Consider the following 17,773-nt stretch of genomic DNA (forward strand, 5'->3'; position numbering starts at 1 on the left):
TGTTTTTTCCATTGGCAAATCTTGGACATGACTAACAATTCTATCCAACGATTTGATCTTTTTTACCTCGGCAAATCTTGGTAGAGCTTCTATTTGCTCATACTAATTCTCCACGTTATACGTTCGTGATGTGTTTATGAAGACGGAGGAGGATATTGTATTCCGTTACTGGATCGTTTCGAGCAACCCGGGCCTCGCTCTCACCGACCTGTGATACTAGACACTCCACTCCTATATATTCTCCTCTGTCCTCGTCATCATATTTCTTGAAACGTCTCGTTTGTTCTGTGTCTTCGCTCTCTTGGAGCTATGCAGTTGCTTCCGAGTTGTTGTTGGTGATGTGATCCGTATCTTTACGCCAGGTGGCGCCCTTCGTGAGGTGAGCGGCACGCGAGTCGAACATTTGCGCGAGGTAATACGTTCTTCGACCTTTCACATCTCGTCGGTTCCGACCGGCTTCCCCCGCGTGATTGGGTTCCACTGCGTCTCTCGAGTGACGAAGGTAATCGGCGTAGCAACGGGTGATACAAGGACAGGTGGTAGACTTTTGGACACTGCCACGTGGACCTTTCACAAGGTATTGGGCATCGGTGCTTTGATGAGATCCGACGGTAAGCGTATCATGTCGCATAAATTTTTATTTACGGAACTTTGTATGCACCCTAAGAGAAAATAGGAATCAGTGCCATTTAAAACGCGAGAGGACCTCTCTCAGCCACACATTGTCGCCTCCTCTACGCATTGTCTCCGAAAAAAGAGGGAGCGGCTTCGGAAGGGTAAAACCTTAATCTCATGTGAATTCTTCCTTGATTTCTGGAGATTTTTTGTCTATTTTCATGTTTTCTTCGTTTATCTGGTTGCTGATCGTGTATCTGACCGGATCGATCGGGTCCTGTGTCTTCCATTTTGGTATTTTCGAGTCGCTTTAAAGATATTTTCAAGTGTGTTCCCAGTTAGCCTCATCCCTGTTCCCTTAGTTTCTCCCAAATCGAAGACAAGAGGGAAGGAGAGATCAAGAAGGGCAAGAAAAAGATCGAACAAGAGGAGATCGCGAGGGGTTCTTGGAGGACGAGATGGCGTTGAAATTTCTGAACAAGAAGGGATGGCACACCGGGAGCCTCCGGAACATCGAGAACGTGTGGAAGGCGGAGCAGAAGCATGAGGCCGAGCAGCGCAAGCTCGAGGAGCTCCGCAAGCAGATCCAGGACGAGCGCGAGAAGTCCGAGTTCCACCTCCTCCAGGAACAGGCCGGCCTCGTCCCGTAAGCCCCGATCCCCAAGTTTCCTTCTTTAGTTTCTTGATTTTAGGGTAAGGGTTAGGGTTCTGTTTGATTGTTTGAGGAAAAAAAATGTTTCGTTGATTGTTTCTTAGCGCCATGCTTTCCTGACGTTGTGCTATTGTCTGGGATTGATCCGATTAGGAGGCAAGAAAGGTTGGATTTTCTCTACGAGTCAGGATTGGCGGTGGGAAAGGGGAGCTCAGATGGGTTCAAGGCTCTTCAAGCACCACCAGCGGCGGCTTCCACTACCTCAACATCCGAGGCTAGTTCCTCCAAGGTACAATTCTTTTAGGATTATTATGTACTTTTATCATGATTTTCATTTTTGTGAATCATCATGATTGGGTATAAAGATATGGCGTATATCGTGATGGCGATGTTGTTAGGCATCAATTGAACGTCCAATTTTCTACATCTTGAACGGGGCTTCAGAATACAGTCATGTACTTGAACAATAACTTTATAGAAGGTTGCATCAAAGAAATATCACAATCCCGAATGAGATATTTAAGCATATGGAGACTTAACAATACTTTTTCCAAGTGTGGAGAGCGGAGACAACAATAAATTTAATCATATGGAGACTTAATAATATTTATTGGTTTCTATCCCTCTGGTTTATCATCTCTTTGCTCTATTACTATTTACACGTTATTGTTTCTGAAGCAAGGAAAAGCCATACATGCTTTCTCAAAGTATCTTTAATTGCCCAGTCAGACAGTTCCTAGCAAGAAAGTCCTGAAGCACAGGATATTTGGAGATTGTTTCATCATTGCTAGTTAAACCTAATAATCGGTACTAGGGAAAAAAATCCAAATAAGCATTACTAGAAATAAAAGCTTTCTTTCACGATTTTGAGTACGTTAAGTTATGTTTAATAATGAATGCCATTCTAATAGCTGGTTAATAAATGCATCATGAACTTTTCTACTAAATTGATTTAAGGGATTTTTCTTTGGCTATCTTACATTAGAGTTTTTTTATAAAATTAGTATTATATTAAAGAGATTTCTCTTTGGCATCAATCTACAACTTTATCGGATGAGCATGAGAAGCTTTGTCTGTTTGCTACAAGTTATTACTTTATCATACCACAATATGAAAAGTTTGTAACCATGATTTGCTGACCTCTAGTATCACTGGATGATAATCATAATCATGTATATCTTTCTCTTTTGTTTCTTATTTTATGGAACCTTTATTTTTAGGGCTACAACTGTGTACATTACCCTTCCCTACACCTCATATTGCTGGGAGCTTCAGGCACCAGATGCACTTCTTATTTCATGGAACTTCTTTTTGTGTTGAATTTTGTCAATAGGAAAACCCATTTTCAGAGTATTCAGTAACATCTAAGAATTTCCATCACTTTGGCTACGAACGACATCAGTCATACATGTCTCTTACGAATTATTTATTAGTAATAGTTTAGTTATTTTAGAACTCCAGTAGATATGGAATTTCGGGCAACACCTGCATTAATTTTAAGGTGGCCAAAATTCTTTAACCCAATTATATATTAATGACTATCTTGATAAGTTGCCTTAGGGATTTCATGTTCAAAGATGGACTTGGAATAGCGGAGGCTTTTTTGTTTTTGTCTACTTTTTCATAAAAGAACTAATGTGAAACATAGAAGAATTTTTATCACAAACTTGAGCACGCTCAAGTTTTTTTTTTCTCTTAATTATTTTAAGCTACACTATGATATGTCTGACCCTCGATCATGTTCACCATACCTTTTTCTCTTAATTATTTTAAGTTTCACTACGATTTGTCTGACCCTTGATCATGTTCACCGTTCCCAAAAATCTTCGGAAACTGCCACTTCAGCTGTCATCAATGATCAAACCTGATAAATATATGTGATTATACAAAAAATGCATATGTCAATTTACCATGAGTAGATAGTTGATTCATCATGGCTGGTACATGATTGTAAGTGCATTATCAAGGTGATAATAAATAAAATATTTGACAGTCACATTTAATAGTTTAACAGTAAATATTTTACCTTTTTGCAGTGGTAAGCAGGATACTCGACATATCATTTAAAGCTCCGACACCTATATGTGACTTGAGCATTGTGCTCCTATACTGTGGCTTCATGGATTGACATTTTCTAGATGCATGAAGTGTCCCAGAGTTTGAGTGCTTAAAATTTTAGAGATATGCTGTTCTTATAAACTTTTTTCATTTTATGTAAAGAGATAAAGTAATTTTCAACCTATACTCCTGACCACATGGGCAAAAAATGGCTAGGACAGATAGCTAGAAACCATTTTTTTGCTAGTGCTTCATGAACTTTTTCCTTTTAAAACAACATATTTTGATTGTTTGCAAGCTCTACAACTACACTAAACTAGGAAAATTATGAACTAAATACACCTCAAGAGTAGCATCAGAATGCTAATTTTTCTTCTTACAGTAGAAATTCATCATTATGCTACATTTCTCTTTCTTTTTCTCTGTGCTTGTGTCCTTCCTCTTCTTTCTTTCTTCTTTTTTTGTTGCTTTCCTTCACTTCTATCTTTGAAATCTCAACCCATATAGCATGTTGTTCTGTCTTGTGCAGTAGCAGCTAGCTTTTGCTATTTGTGGTGTTACCAAATCCCGGTTCTCTAGTTTCTTACCTGGAGATAAGTCCTCATAAGCCATATTGGCTATTGGTATATCAGTGGAATGTTTCTAGTTTATGTAAAACATAACAATAATCCACCTGAGAATGAGGATAGGGGTGAGGTTAGTTGAGGTGAGGAGTAGCAAAAAGAGCACTCCCCGTCTCTTTCCTTGCTATCTGTGGTGTTACCAAGTCCCAACTCTTCACCTCATTAAGAATAAAATTATTGATCCATTGTAGCTATGCTGCTTTAGCTATCGGTACATCAGCAGACAATTTCTGTTATATGGAAAACACAACAATGATCCTCCGGCGGATCAGAATAGGGGTGTGTGACTATAGGAAGTTTCTCTTGTGAAAAATCATATATTAATATATGCAAGATATATTTAAAAATGTTGTATGCCATTGTGGATACTGTAATTGTACACCCACCTTTATACTCTTCTTTCTGGAGCCTGTTTTATTTTTCCTTTTGTTTACTACATCTTTCACAAATAAACATTTGTATTTGTGGATGAAATGGACTGAGTACTGTTACAATGTTGGCTTTTACCGTAGATTTAGGTGAGTAAAATAAGTATTTACTAAATATGTCTGATTGAGGCTTTTGCATGCTGTCTTTTTGATATGCTAGCTGTTGGACGCAGTGTAATACTGTGCCACCATGTTATACATGTGGAAAGTTTCTTTGCTATATCATGAGACATGCACAATATCAAGTGTTCATTATTCCTGTAGATCCATTGTTGCCTTTTATTATAGTTCATTTTTGTTTGTTTGCTTGCTTGCATCACTTCTTGATTGAAAAGTTGGAATGTGCTTTATGCATTTCTTAAAACTAGCCGTCTTATATGTTGGTATATTAATGTTTAATGTTGTCATCTTGTTTCTCAATTTAACTACTCGTATGTTGTACTGTCGTTACATCTTTTTATCAATACTTTTTGGTTTTCATTATGCACCTTCCTCATTGTTCCTATGATGTAATATAACATGTGATAAGTTCTTAATGTATGTCAGGCTGCCGTTCCTGGAGCTCTATTTGAGGATAAGCCTCAGTCTGCAAATGATACTTGGAGGAAACTTCACTCTGACCCTTTGCTCCTTATCCGTCAGCGTGAGCAGGAAGCACTTGCTCGAATAAAGAATAATCCCATAAAGATGGCAATGATTAAGAAATCTGTAAGTGGTTTTGTCTGTTTTCCTTTTATGGATGCTAGAATGTCCATAAACATGTTTCTTCTCTAAATAATCTGCATAGTTACAATTATCAGATCTCAAAATTTTGTTGGACTCTTTTATTAAATTACACCTTCCTGTGCTTGGTTTTGTGCTAATTCGTTTGCCAAAATCACCACAGTTTGCTCAAATGATGGCAAGCTGTGGCCAAAAACCCTTTCATCCTTTTAGTTCCATGCCATTATTTGATAGATTAACTTTTTTCATGAATCACTGTTCTTTGTTTCCGTATCAGGCTGTCAGCAAACTGAACCTCCCAAGTCAGAGAATCAATATTTTATAAGTTTCTTACTATTAAAAATTATTTTTTCTTTCCTGTGTCTCTCAAATGATTATGTGGCTTAAGAATACAAACGAAGAATTGTTGTTCGAATTATAAGCATACCACATCTTCAATTGAATCACTAATCTTTTCAATTTTACAGGTAGAAGATGAGAAAAAGAAGAAGCAAGATAAGAAAGAAAAGAAAAGGCATTCGAGATACACTCACGAGAAAGATGGTACAAGGTCTAATTATTCTGCATCTGAACAACATCATACTGATTCTGAGCTTGGCATGGAAGACAAGAACAGGGAAACCAACAGGCAAAGAGAACAACCTGGATATAACCGTCGTCGGGGTGTACCAAAGATGTCGGAGGAAGAGAGAGCAGCTCGGCTAAGAGAGATGCAACTGGATGCAGAACTCCACGAGGAGCAAAGGATGAAGCGGTTGAAGAGAGCAACGGAGGCTGATGCCCAAGAAGCAATGAGGGCAAGCTTTTCAAGAGGCAAGAATTTTTTGGTTGCTGCCGAAAATAGCATATATGGAGCTGAAAAGGGAGGGAGTGCTACGATAGAAGAGAGTGTCCGTCGTCGTGCTTACTACTCGCAGGGAAGCTCAGCAGCCCATGAGAGCAATGCATTTCGACGGTGAGCATGTTCCTGTCATATGTCATCGTGTTGAATCTGCATATGCACAATTATTCTGTTTTGATCAGATTCTTTATGGATTTAATATTGCCCAAAGGCATCTCTGTATGCAAGATAGCACGCCCGACTAGCAACATCTCAAGCAGTGAACACACCAACGTCAAATACTACTAGTCAGAGATCAGTTTGACTTGTTGGAGGGCTTTTATCATAAATTATATGAAAGGTCCAGCTAGTAGCAGTGTATGCATCTGTATTTTGGTCGGTGTTTGTGTCGTCGCTATGAAGCAAAGCTCTTAAACCAACAGTTCATTGGAGCGGTGGGCTTAAGGAAACAATGCAAAGCTCAGAGTAGTGATACTATCTAGCTTTTCTAGTAAAAGTCTGTTTGTGCGCACGGTTGCTTTCTTAGATGATATTTTCTCACAAATACATACTGACTTTGCAGAGTACTAAGAATCCATTTTATGTGATTGTATCTTCATAACCCATTACCTGTCTAATTCACATCACTGCTGTATCATCATAACTATGGTCTCAGAGTTGTTTTCCTCAAATTGCAAACAGAAAAATTAATTACTTTTAATTTAATTAAAATATTATGTTCTACAGAAATAGAAGATTCATATTAATTACTTTCCCACTCAGGTAGACTTATATGTGGTTGTGTTACATATTTATGCAATTTAACCCCAAACATTTGTCAATATAAAAATTACCATAAAGGTGCATAGAACTGGTGAATTTAAGTTTGCATCTGCTTCTTAAAGTGTCTGGTCAACGAGGTCGGCCAGCTCGTCTGCCGAGTCGGGGGACTCCTCAGCCGGCTCGCCTCCTGCCGAATCCCAAAGCCGCGCCCTGGCTGTCTCGTCCAGCGAGGAGGGAAAAGTCGAGAATCGTTCAAGAGGGAACACTTCACCTGTAGCGTCACATACAATTGCATCACTGTATCAGCTATAAATATCACGGTGAAAGGCTTCGGAGGAAAACAACTGGTGGGAGAACAAGCACAGTCGCGTTCAAGAACGTGATACTTGCAGTGGTGTTTCAACAGAATGACCATACCTCCACACAAGAGGTACAATCTGAAGGTTAAACACTAATTGTATGAGGAAATGGATCTGTCTTGATCAATTCCCCAAAACACCACCGCAAGCCGCTATATAGTCTTTTGTTTCACATTGTTTGCATAAAAATATACGACTCCTGGCGACAACTAACTTTTGTTTTGTTTCACATATCTAATTATCCAGCTCCCAATATCATAACAAACTGCAGTGTAGACAAATAACAAGATGTAGAAAAGTGACAGATTAGTTATCTCTTAACAAGGAAAAGCTTTGCAGAGTACAGACATCATCACTCCGCCGTCATCGCAACTTCACGAAAGCAGTATCTAATAATCATAATAGGCTAATCAAGGTTTCGGAGAACAGAACTCCACCCGAAAATTGTAGGGAGGATCTCCCACTACCAAAAATTATTGACGTCCAAGAATTTCTCGCACGGAGATGCATGTATACTGAAATAAAAATCGTCATCATATGAGAAAAAATGACGATGCATCCTTAAGCACCACCAGAGCCGTATTTCTTCCCAAAGACAATCAGCTGCAGCTTGTCGTAGCCAGCAAGCACACCGGCACCAGCTATAGCACGGAGGATGTTTGCACCAGCACCCTTGAACAGGGACTTGGCTCCCTCGTTCTTCAGAATTTGGGAGAAAGCGTCCAGAGAGCTCTTGTACTTGACAGCTTCTCCGGAGGTCATCATCATTCTTCTCCTTACCGTGTCAATAGGATAAGATGCAAGGCCAGCTCCGTTGGTGATCAACCAACCCAAGGCAAAGCTCGCAAAGAAACTATCCTGCAATCAGTTTGATAAATAGTTAAAAAGTAAAAAATCCATTGCAACAGAGAATAACATATCTTAAAGTAAAAAAAGTCTACTCCAACTGCTATATCTACATTTCTGAAAAGTAAGGCCGTGTATTACCTGTATTAAAGATTATCTTATAAAATTTAGGAACCAAGTTTCGAAAAAAAGGTACATCTAATATTTCACCGAAAGATAGAATATGAAGCAAGTAGAATTTGCACACAAGGCCAAGATTTACCTGCAGGCTTCCAGTGAGGAGTACTGGCTTCAAAGAGTCGTACATTCCAAAGTAAAGACCACGATACACTATAATCCCAACGCATGAAATATTAAATCCTCTGTAGAGTCCAGCAATGCCATCGGACTTCAGGGTCTTCCGGTAAACATCAACAAGACCATTAAATTGCCTTCCCCCACCCTTCTTCGCGGCCTTTGCATCATTTGCCAAACGCGTACGAGCATAGTCTAGAGAGTATACAAAAAGCAAGGAACAAGCACCAGCAGCACCACCTGAAGCAAGATTGCCACCAAACCATTTCCAGTATCCATCCTTGTCTTTCTTAAAATTAAACATCCTCTTGAAGTAATCCTTAAAGGCAAAGTTCAGAGCCTGGAAGCAATAAACCCTTTGGTAAGTAGAACTAAAGCGATAGAAAAGCACAATACACATGATGGTAAGAAAGATAATTTTTATACCAGAAAGTGAAACAATAAATCAATTTCTACATATTGCCATTTGTTTCATAGATTATAATCTGACTAGACAAATTATACATTCTCTTATGTACAAATTATAACTGACTAATTCAACTGACTGATGTTCCAATGACACATTGTAACAACTGGTTGAGGAGGTAGGACTTGCATCAAAAGCCATAACCAAGCAGCATGAAGTTTGATGGTTACACACAGATTCAGCAATTTTAGTCACCACCGCTATGCTGACAAACTTACAGATCAATATGTAAGGCAGTTACATTGAAATCACAGTTAATGAAGACTTATGCTTGCTATATCATCTTTTTGATACTTCAGACAAATATCAACTACAGTGACAAGAATGTTAGAAGAGAAATGCATAATGACACAGCAAGAAGAAATTCTGAGAGAAAAAAAGCAATAACAAAGTAGTTACAAGGCCATAAAAAACCGAGCCAAAACCAGCCTGCTAATGACCAGACACCTTAAGAAGCAGATGCAAACTTAAATTCACCAGTTGTATGCACCTTTATGGTAATTTTTATATGAACAAATGTTTGGGGTTAAATTGCGTAAATATGTAACACAACCACATATAAGTCTACCTGAGTGGGAAAGTAACGAATGACATTGGCTGTGTTCCCTCTCCACAGAGACAAAACACCTTCATCTTTAATTGTTCGGGAAAAGCAGTCTGATATTCCTTTGTAAGGCTCAGAGAGGCGCCCAGCCTTGATCATCTCATCCTGATTTTGTATCAGAAGTTTCACACGCTCAATAGGAGCAGCAGCTGTCTTGGAGACCGCAGCAGAAACCCCCCCCATGAGGAAATCAATAGCAAAGCCTGCAAAGCCTTTCTCCGCAGGAGCATGGGCAAAAACAGGTGAGACAGATGTTACAATGGGTAGCTCATAGGTACCACTGTAAACTGCCATTGACGGATTCTGAAATCCCCCATTTGTGCAGTTTACTGTTGTGAAGCATCTCTGATACAAAGAGGGGCTATACAGGCTGCAGTTCAAAGCTTGTGGATCTCGAGAAAAGCTGGACCTCAGATGCAGTTGGCCAGCAACTTTCTGCATTACTGTTGGGTGATTAACTTGATCTGCCATGGTGTGCCGATAAAATAACCTACACAACAATAACTATTAAGCTCTGGAAAAGATTTCCAAGATTCAAGCAACATTACTAAGATAAATATAACATAGTCACTGCCATATGAACTCAAAGCATAAGCAATAACCAACTTGTGATATTCCTTCAAAGAATCAACACGTCTAAAGTAGTGAGTTAGAGAGAAGTCAGATGAACAAACAATGTACATTAGAGGACATAAAAAATGTAATAATTAGATATCCCGGTATTTGATTGAATCAAATATATCAAAAAGACAAGGAATAGTGAACTCTTAAATCCTACTCTTTAAACACCTCCTCAAGTAGCACTAGATATTCTGGTGCCACCAGAATAAGACAATGAAATTGGAAAAAGTGAATCAACAATCTGAACAAATATATTTGCAGGCTGATTTAACTTATGGTCCTCAATTTTTGTCAAACAAGAGAAAATTAATTCCTTCAGTACACTTAGTCATTCTGTTCCAACTATTAGCTTACGTTTACCCAAGAAATGCATAATATTGTTATGCATGCATATGCATCAAATTGATACCACATATATGCATGCAAATAAATAGATGGATGCATCACTAGTATGCTGCAACAATTCAGCAAGCTGACTTGCTAAATTAATTATCCATGATGTTTCAGTGATAAAAAAAAGGATGATCTTAAAAAACCATGGGATTACACAATGCAAACCAGAATAGGAACTTGCTTTTTTAAGAAAAAACTATACATCATGATTAGCCTCTCAAAGTGACAATCGGTGTGAGCCGAAATACTAACTGATTCTAATTATGTCCAGGTTGCATCAAGAAGTGTTAGGCTTAAATTTTCTGAATTTGCTGTATTTTCTAAATACAATATGGGTTAAATTTTGAGTCATAGGTTTTTTCTATTTTCTAAGTGTTCACGATGTTATTTTATTAGAATACAAGGAAATGATTTTTTTTATCAGATTTGTATAAATTTTAGTTAGATCAGGATACTGATGTTTCCTACGTAAAATATTAAGGGATTGTAATAACAATACAAGAACCAAGTTACATAATGGCGACAACAGAGAATCAAATTAGAATTTATATGATAGAATATTAACATTATATGACTAGGAAAAGGAAGGAAGAGAAAATGTAACAAAATTAAATGATTGTTACTTTTATTTTCTTTCTTTTGCTATATAAGTATTTTTGTTAGCATAACATAATAAATGGAAGCCTAATAACAGTAGTCAATACAGTATGGGATTATGATCTTCTTCTTTATGAAAATTTGAATTTCTCCATGGCATACGGCCATTATTTTGAGTTTCCTTGAGACCATATGGCCTTTGTTATCTGTAATTGCATCAAGTAGGATCATAGCAATCAATTGTCATGCATCACAATTAAAACAAAATTATAGATAGACAATCTCATCTATTGAAACCTATGTTAGTTGACATGTTCAAAGTTCAAACCATTGGTATGCTAGCATGCTGACATGTTCAAACCAATGGTATACTAGCACAAAGGCATATACACAATTTAAGCCTTTGTGCTAGTAGAGTTCACTTGGAACTCTACTGTTAGTTCCAAGTGAACTTCATGATAACGTTAACATTATGAGACATGAAGGCTATTTACTAATTCATCCTTTACAAAACTCTGATGCAACTAGTGCTGCAGCTTTGCTATCTTTGTATTCTTCAACTCAATGGGTCATTGAAGATGCAGCTGACAATTTTTGTGTAGGCTTCATGCATCTCTATTAATTTATAACTCATATGGATAAAAAGGTAGATATCTTTAGAGGTCTGAACAAATGAAGCTAAAAAGCAACAATGAATACCCAACAGGGATCATCGACAAGGTAATATACATAATATCATCCCCAACAAAAAAATAGTGACAGAATAATAAAAGATGTAACAAGGTACATGCCACAAAGATTTGAAGCACTCCAATTAATTATATCCTGGTAATGTTTGTTAAATCCAAGGACTGCAATTTCATGCTGACTGACAGTGCTGGTCTTTAGCCAGTCCGGAATGTACCGATCTGTGCTGACATAACGATACACGTTACATCAGGACATGTTGACAGTTCCACAAAGTGCCCAAAAAATCTCAGAAAATATATACAAATCAGGAAAAAACCTAATTGAGGATATTTAAGTTAGAACTAAATGCAAATTTAGTTCTATTTAAATAAAAAATATCCTAACAAGGCAGGGATAATGGATTTATCTTTTCTGAACGTTGATTAGCAGCTTTGCAGCATGTTCCGAACGATTTTCATTGATATTGATCAAGAGAATTTGTGAGAAAGAGTGTTAGAAGATGTGAGATTGAAATATATATATATATATATATATATATATATATATATATATATATATATATATATATATATATATATATATATACATTAATCCTTAAAACACTAAACAACAGTTGATTTTGGAACTTCATTAACCACAATGACAAATTAAGTGTTCCTTTATCCTGAATAATACTTCAACATTAGATGTTGTATCCTTTTACCTCATGGAAACCATATTAATAGAAAGCTTAACATATCTTTGTGCCTCCTTTTCATCCTCCCAACCTTTTCCAAATCCCTAATCTAAATTTAATCCTAACTGTAAAGTAGTACTTTTTCTATAATATTAGCATTGTGTGAAAGCATGGCCATACTTTCATTTCAAGTAATTAATGCTCTTTTTGTCAATTTTAAAGGTTTGAACTAACACATTTTGTTAGATTTTAAACATTCATTTAGAGGTTGAATTTAATATATCTGAACTCTATTTTCCAATTTTATAGGCTTAAAATAACATGTGATGATAGATTTTGGACATTCAAACAGAGGTTGAAGATCTAACAAATGGATTGTCGGAGGATAGGAAACAATCAGAAAAAGAAAAAACCCTGAAAATATATTTTTCCTCTTATACTGAAGTTTTAACTGTATACAAGTAGTTTTGTCTGACCATACCATAATTAACTAAAAATAGACTAAAAAAGAGGCATTAATGTTTAAGATTATGAGATTGAAAAAAATGTGATAATTGGGATATTGTCATGAGAATTGCAAAACTGAACAATTTTTATGAACAACCTACAAGGCTGGTACTTTTATATAAAGGAAATGTGCAGACATTTGTGCTATAAAGAATCACATAAAATACAGTAAACAATCAATACACGAAGAGAAGAAAGCAAACAGCCACAAACAAATGAAACGTTTACCAAATTAAATACCTCATCATGAAGAATTGCAGATGACCAAGAATATAAAATACAACAGTTAACAATTTCAACGGTAAAAATTAACCTTAAAGTTTCATCACACAAAATACAGAGCTTCATAGATCATAAAATTGACCACCATGGGTTTCTATAAATAAAATGGACGATCTCCAATGGAATAGTTTAAATAACTCTGTAAAAGAGAGCAAATATATATATAAACCACGCTACTCCACATCAAAACAAATACTTGATTTTAGAAGTAAATAACTACAGCATTATCGGTGCCAAGTCTATGTACTATAAATTTAGCCACATAAAAAACTGCAAGTCATAGATCAATAAACGTATCATAATTAGAGAAGCTACAAGCTCCAAGTTCTAAAATCCCCAAGCAAATCTGAGATGTCTACCACCTCAAAAGCTATCAGGGACCAAATTTGCAAACCAGAACCCTGAAACAGCCTACAATCCTTATAAAAAAGGAGATCAGATGCGATTAATATACTAAATCAAGCGTAAAGAACAAGGCCGCCCCTAAAACCATTGCAGATCTACCTGATCTAACGGTTTCCACTACAAACAACCAACGCTTATACCCACCATATCCGTCTCTAAAACAAGATTCCCAGCGCTAGATCGATCAAAAAATAAACACCAAAAAGAAGAGAATGATACCGATCTGGAAACAAGAACAGATATCTGTCTAACGGATTGCTTGATCAAAGATCACACCGATCCATAATTTAGTAGAGAAAACACATGTAAATGTCTTCAAATCGACTCGAAAATAGCAAAATGGTAGACACAGGACTCGATCGATCCGCTCAGGTACAACCAGATAAACGAAGGAAACATGAAAATAGACAAAGATCTCCAGAAATCAAGGAAGAATTCACATGAGATTAAGGTTTTACCCTTCCGAAGCGGCACCCACCCTCTTTTTTCGGAGACAAAGGAGAGAGGCGACAGAAACGCAAAAACGGGATGAAATTAAATGGCAGTGATTCCTCTTTTTTCTTAGGGTGCATACAACGGTCAGTAAAGAAAATCAAGCATATAGAACAAGGCCACCCGTAAAACCGTTGCAGATCTACCTGATCTAAACAACCAACCCTTATACCCACCATATCCGTCTCTAAAACAAGATTCCCAGCGCTAGATCGATAAAAAAATGAACACGAAAAAGACGAGAATGATACCGATCTGGAAACAAGGACAGATGTCTGTCTAACAGATTGCTTAATCAAAGATCACACCGATCCATAATTTAGTAGAGAAAACACTTGAAAATATCTTTAAAGCGACTCGAAAATACCAAAATGGAAGACACAGGACCCGATCGATCCGGTCAGATACACGATCAGCAACCAGATAAACGAAGAAAACATGAAAATAGACAAAAATCTCCAGAAATCAAGGAAGAATTCACATGAGATTAAGGTTTTACCCTTCCGAAGCCGCTCCCTCTTTTTTCGGAGACAATGCGTAGAGGAGGCGACAATGCGTGGCTGAGAGAGGTCCTCTCGCGTATTAAATGGCACTGATTCCTATTTTCTCTTAGGGTGCATACAAAGTTCCGTAAAGAAAAATTTATGCGACATGATACGCTTACCGTCGGATCTCACCAAAGCACCGATGACCAATACCTTGTGAAAGGTCCACGTGGCAGTGTCCAAAAGTCTACCACCTGTCCTTGTATCACCCGTTGCTACGCCGATTACCTTCGTCACTCGAGAGACGCAGTGGAACCCAATCACGCGGGGGAAGCCGGTCGGAACCGACGAGATGTGAAAGGTCGAAGAACGTATTACCTCGCGCAAATGTTCGACTCGCGTGCCGCTCACCTCACGAAGGACGCCACCTGGCGTAAAGATACGGATCACATCACCAACAACAACTCGGAAGCAACTGCATAGCTCCAAGAGAGCGAAGACACAGAACAAACGAGACGTTTCAAGAAATATGATGACGAGGACAGAGGAGAATATATAGGAGTGGAGTGTCTAGTATCACAGGTCGGTGAGAGCGAGGCCCTGGTTGCTCGAAACGATCCAGTAACGGAATCATCATTGGACAACGTGGCATAACGGTATCGTCATGAATTGATCGTGCTACCCTCTATAACAACATATAATATATGGGATGACCTTAACTGAATTCTCTCTATAACGTGGAGAATCAGTATGAGCACGTGCAACCGTTACAAAGAACGATAACAACTGTCACATTCCAATTATATGTATATTTATAACGATAATTCATGTCATCGTTTATCTTTAAATATATATATATATATAATATAAATTAAAAAAATAAAAATTTCAAAAATATTCACCTATAAATTATTTTATATCTAAATTTTAAAATAAAATAATATTATTATGAAATTGATAAAAGGTATATGTGTAAAAACAAAAAAAAATCATCACCTTAGCACGGTGGAAATGGAGTGCGAAAAGATATGACAAGTGCATGAATTGTCACATATCCATTTAGTCGATGCCCGATGGCGATACTTCGTCGTTTGATAGTGTCGACACAGTAAAAATACAATAGAGTTGGTTATGTTATGTTTAGTCTTCACTTGGTTAAATTATTATTATTTTTCCCTACATAAGTCGTTGTTTCTTCCTGGGTGAGCTAGGTGACTGCACATCAATAGAGTCGCTCTAGGGATAGCACATCCTACATTGGCCCAACTCGAGACCTGATATTAATAGAAGCCCGTGCACTTAATAGAGTTTTTTTTATTGACTCATCTAGAGATCTAAGCATTAGATGCATTTACTGATTGGAATGTGATGTCAATTCTTAGATAGTAAATCAACCAGTCAAAACCAGGAAAAAAGATTATGCCAGCTGACATCGTGCAGTCTTGGAATACTATATTGAGCAGAAATTGTTTGGGTTCATTCCCAAAAGGATTACTAACAAGTAAAAGAAATAAGGATGTATCTTGGTTTATTTATCGGAGCATCGGGTCTTAACTCTCATCTATATCATTGCCCTACGATGTTTCTTTCTTACTCTAATTTTTCCTATCTTTCTAACACAAAAATCACAGCAGCATTCCCATTTGGAACTCTATTCAACCTTGTGAAATTATCATTCTTATATCATTTGACAGTCTAATGTGTGTGAATTCAGAAAGTGCACCAAATGTGGCCACTTTATGTTGATGAGTGGAACAATGATAAAATATTTTGGAGACAGTCTGGAAGATATCCAAGTCCCAAATTCCTTTCCTTACCTAGTTAGCCTTCAATGTTTAAATGTTATTCTCACGTTTCAATTACTTTCCCACCGAGATATATTTTCTTAGATAAACAATATATTTGATTTGTCTAGACAACCAACAAACCCATATTCCATCCATGATAAAAAATGAACTTGCACCCATGCCAGTGTCATCAATATCCACTTCCTCCAACAGCTTGTGTCTATTAGACAAAAAAAAAAAGGGTACCCTTTTCTATATAACCAACTATCTATACTTATGATTAACTTGGGAAGAACAACCTAACATAATTAATGTTCCTTGTTTCGCATGGCTGGCAGATCGTATCTTTCGACATCCCTAAAGGATATCAAAGAAATTTTTCATCGATTTCTATTTAATTTACTAAATCTCAATATAATTTTGCAAATCAAATGTATCAACTATCTTATAGTGATCCTCAAATAATGCTCTGATACCACCTCTGTCATGCTCCCCGATTTATCACATTCAGGAGGTTTGACCCTGTTTTAAAATCCATAATATTAAAATTTAATCAACAATCTAATACAAAATCCAAACTAAATTTAAGGACACTAAAAATCATTCAAGTCATAATTCACACCCATAATCCACAATTCATAAGACTTTGTAGTTATAATCATACGATACAACGCTCAAAGATTCATAAAATCCAAAGCCAACTCATCTAAACGAAACCACATCATAAAATCCATAAGTGTGGGAATTTATACAATCACAAAACTAACATTGATCACAAGGTCGTATCTTTTAAAACCTCCACAAAACACATAAGTTCATATTTACCATCGACATTTAATTAGGTACAAAGTGTACTTATACAACAAAAACATTTAACACTAGCCTCAGAAACATTTGAATCACAAATATGAGGATTTGATCCGAAACATTAAGCCAAAGCAAAACTTCTTCTACTTCAATTCCTCTTCTCTTCTTTTATCAAGCCTACGTCGGTTGTAGCAAGTTTCTGCTTTGATTTGCCGACAAGTCAAACACTTTGAAACATACATCGCAATCACCTTCTACAAACCTTCTCACTAATAATGACTTTGGAGAACCCTATACATCTTAGTGCTACCAGAATGCATGATGCATTTTGAATTATGACCTTGCTTCAAGATTTGGTTATTGATAATTGGGTCATTTATAACACATACTCTATCCCAAAACTCCAAAGGCCATCCTCTAAAATTTAAAAACTCGGCTTCGATCATTTTTCTAATTCATTCCTCAAGCAGATTAAATGTGGATCTCATAGTTATCCTTTTTAAATTTGTGAATAAGATCAGATTGCACATAGATAGATACCATCAATATCATCGAGTCCTGCCCATTTCTTATAACAATCAAATCATAATTTTCATCTAATAATCATAATTAATATAATTGATGACATTTTTATTATTAGGGTTTGCATGAACGTGATCAGAATGTAATTACACGAGGACACGTAACGAGAGCATGGAGGTGACAATAGGACCCACGAGAAGATGAAGCAAGAAGACCAAATGTCGATGTCATCCTAGAT

The 17,773-nt window shown here is 36.9% G+C and overlaps 2 protein-coding genes across 8 annotated transcripts in view; one reads left to right on the forward strand and one right to left on the reverse strand.

Annotated features, from left to right (window-relative positions):
* The first annotated feature begins 658 nt into the window (after positions 1-658).
* Positions 659-6,543, forward strand: LOC135651737 (uncharacterized). 3 transcript variants are annotated; one of them, XM_065172131.1, is made up of 5 exons: positions 659-776; positions 978-1,261; positions 1,421-1,556; positions 4,923-5,084; positions 5,567-6,543. In XM_065172131.1, exons 2-5 carry the CDS (start codon positions 1,074-1,076, stop codon positions 6,056-6,058), a joined length of 978 nt encoding a protein of 325 aa, XP_065028203.1. In that variant the 5' UTR covers positions 659-776; positions 978-1,073; the 3' UTR covers positions 6,059-6,543. The 3 variants fall into 3 exon arrangements, with proteins under 3 accessions (XP_065028203.1, XP_065028202.1, XP_065028204.1); XM_065172132.1 differs by having other exon boundaries at positions 755-776; positions 954-1,261; XM_065172130.1 differs by having other exon boundaries at positions 729-1,261.
* An 809-nt stretch (positions 6,544-7,352) lies between these two features.
* The window catches only part of LOC135651863 (ADP,ATP carrier protein 1, mitochondrial-like), a 29,470-nt gene continuing 19,049 nt past the window's right edge, over positions 7,353-17,773 (reverse strand). The window contains exons 1-4 of one of the 5 annotated variants that reach the window (XM_065172399.1): positions 14,434-14,544; positions 9,236-9,761; positions 8,170-8,541; positions 7,353-7,919 (exon numbers count right to left, since the gene is read on the reverse strand). In XM_065172399.1, coding sequence (XP_065028471.1) covers positions 7,623-7,919; positions 8,170-8,541; positions 9,236-9,742 — 1,176 coding nt within the window. In that variant the 5' untranslated portion in view covers positions 9,743-9,761; positions 14,434-14,544 and the 3' untranslated portion in view covers positions 7,353-7,622. Of the gene's footprint in view, positions 7,920-8,169; positions 8,542-9,235; positions 9,762-13,068; positions 13,119-13,900; positions 14,050-14,301; positions 14,545-17,773 lie in introns of those variants that run through there. The other 4 variants (XM_065172401.1, XM_065172400.1, XM_065172397.1 and 1 more) reach the window with 4 other exon arrangements.

Source organism: Musa acuminata, chromosome BXJ3-10 (genome assembly GCF_036884655.1).
Source record: "Musa acuminata AAA Group cultivar baxijiao chromosome BXJ3-10, Cavendish_Baxijiao_AAA, whole genome shotgun sequence".
In the NCBI taxonomy this organism is placed as follows: Eukaryota; Viridiplantae; Streptophyta; class Magnoliopsida; order Zingiberales; family Musaceae; genus Musa; species Musa acuminata.

Bases quoted from the DNA above. Each gene is read 5' to 3' on its own strand.
- LOC135651737 (XM_065172131.1), top strand. From the start codon at position 1,074: ATGGCGTTGAAATTTCTGAACAAGAAGGGATGGCACACCGGGAGCCTC. The intron at 1,262-1,420 runs GTAAGCCCCGAT...TGATCCGATTAG, and splicing joins GAACAGGCCGGCCTCGTCCC to GAGGCAAGAAAGGTTGGATT. The intron at 1,557-4,922 runs GTACAATTCTTT...AATGTATGTCAG, and splicing joins CCGAGGCTAGTTCCTCCAAG to GCTGCCGTTCCTGGAGCTCT.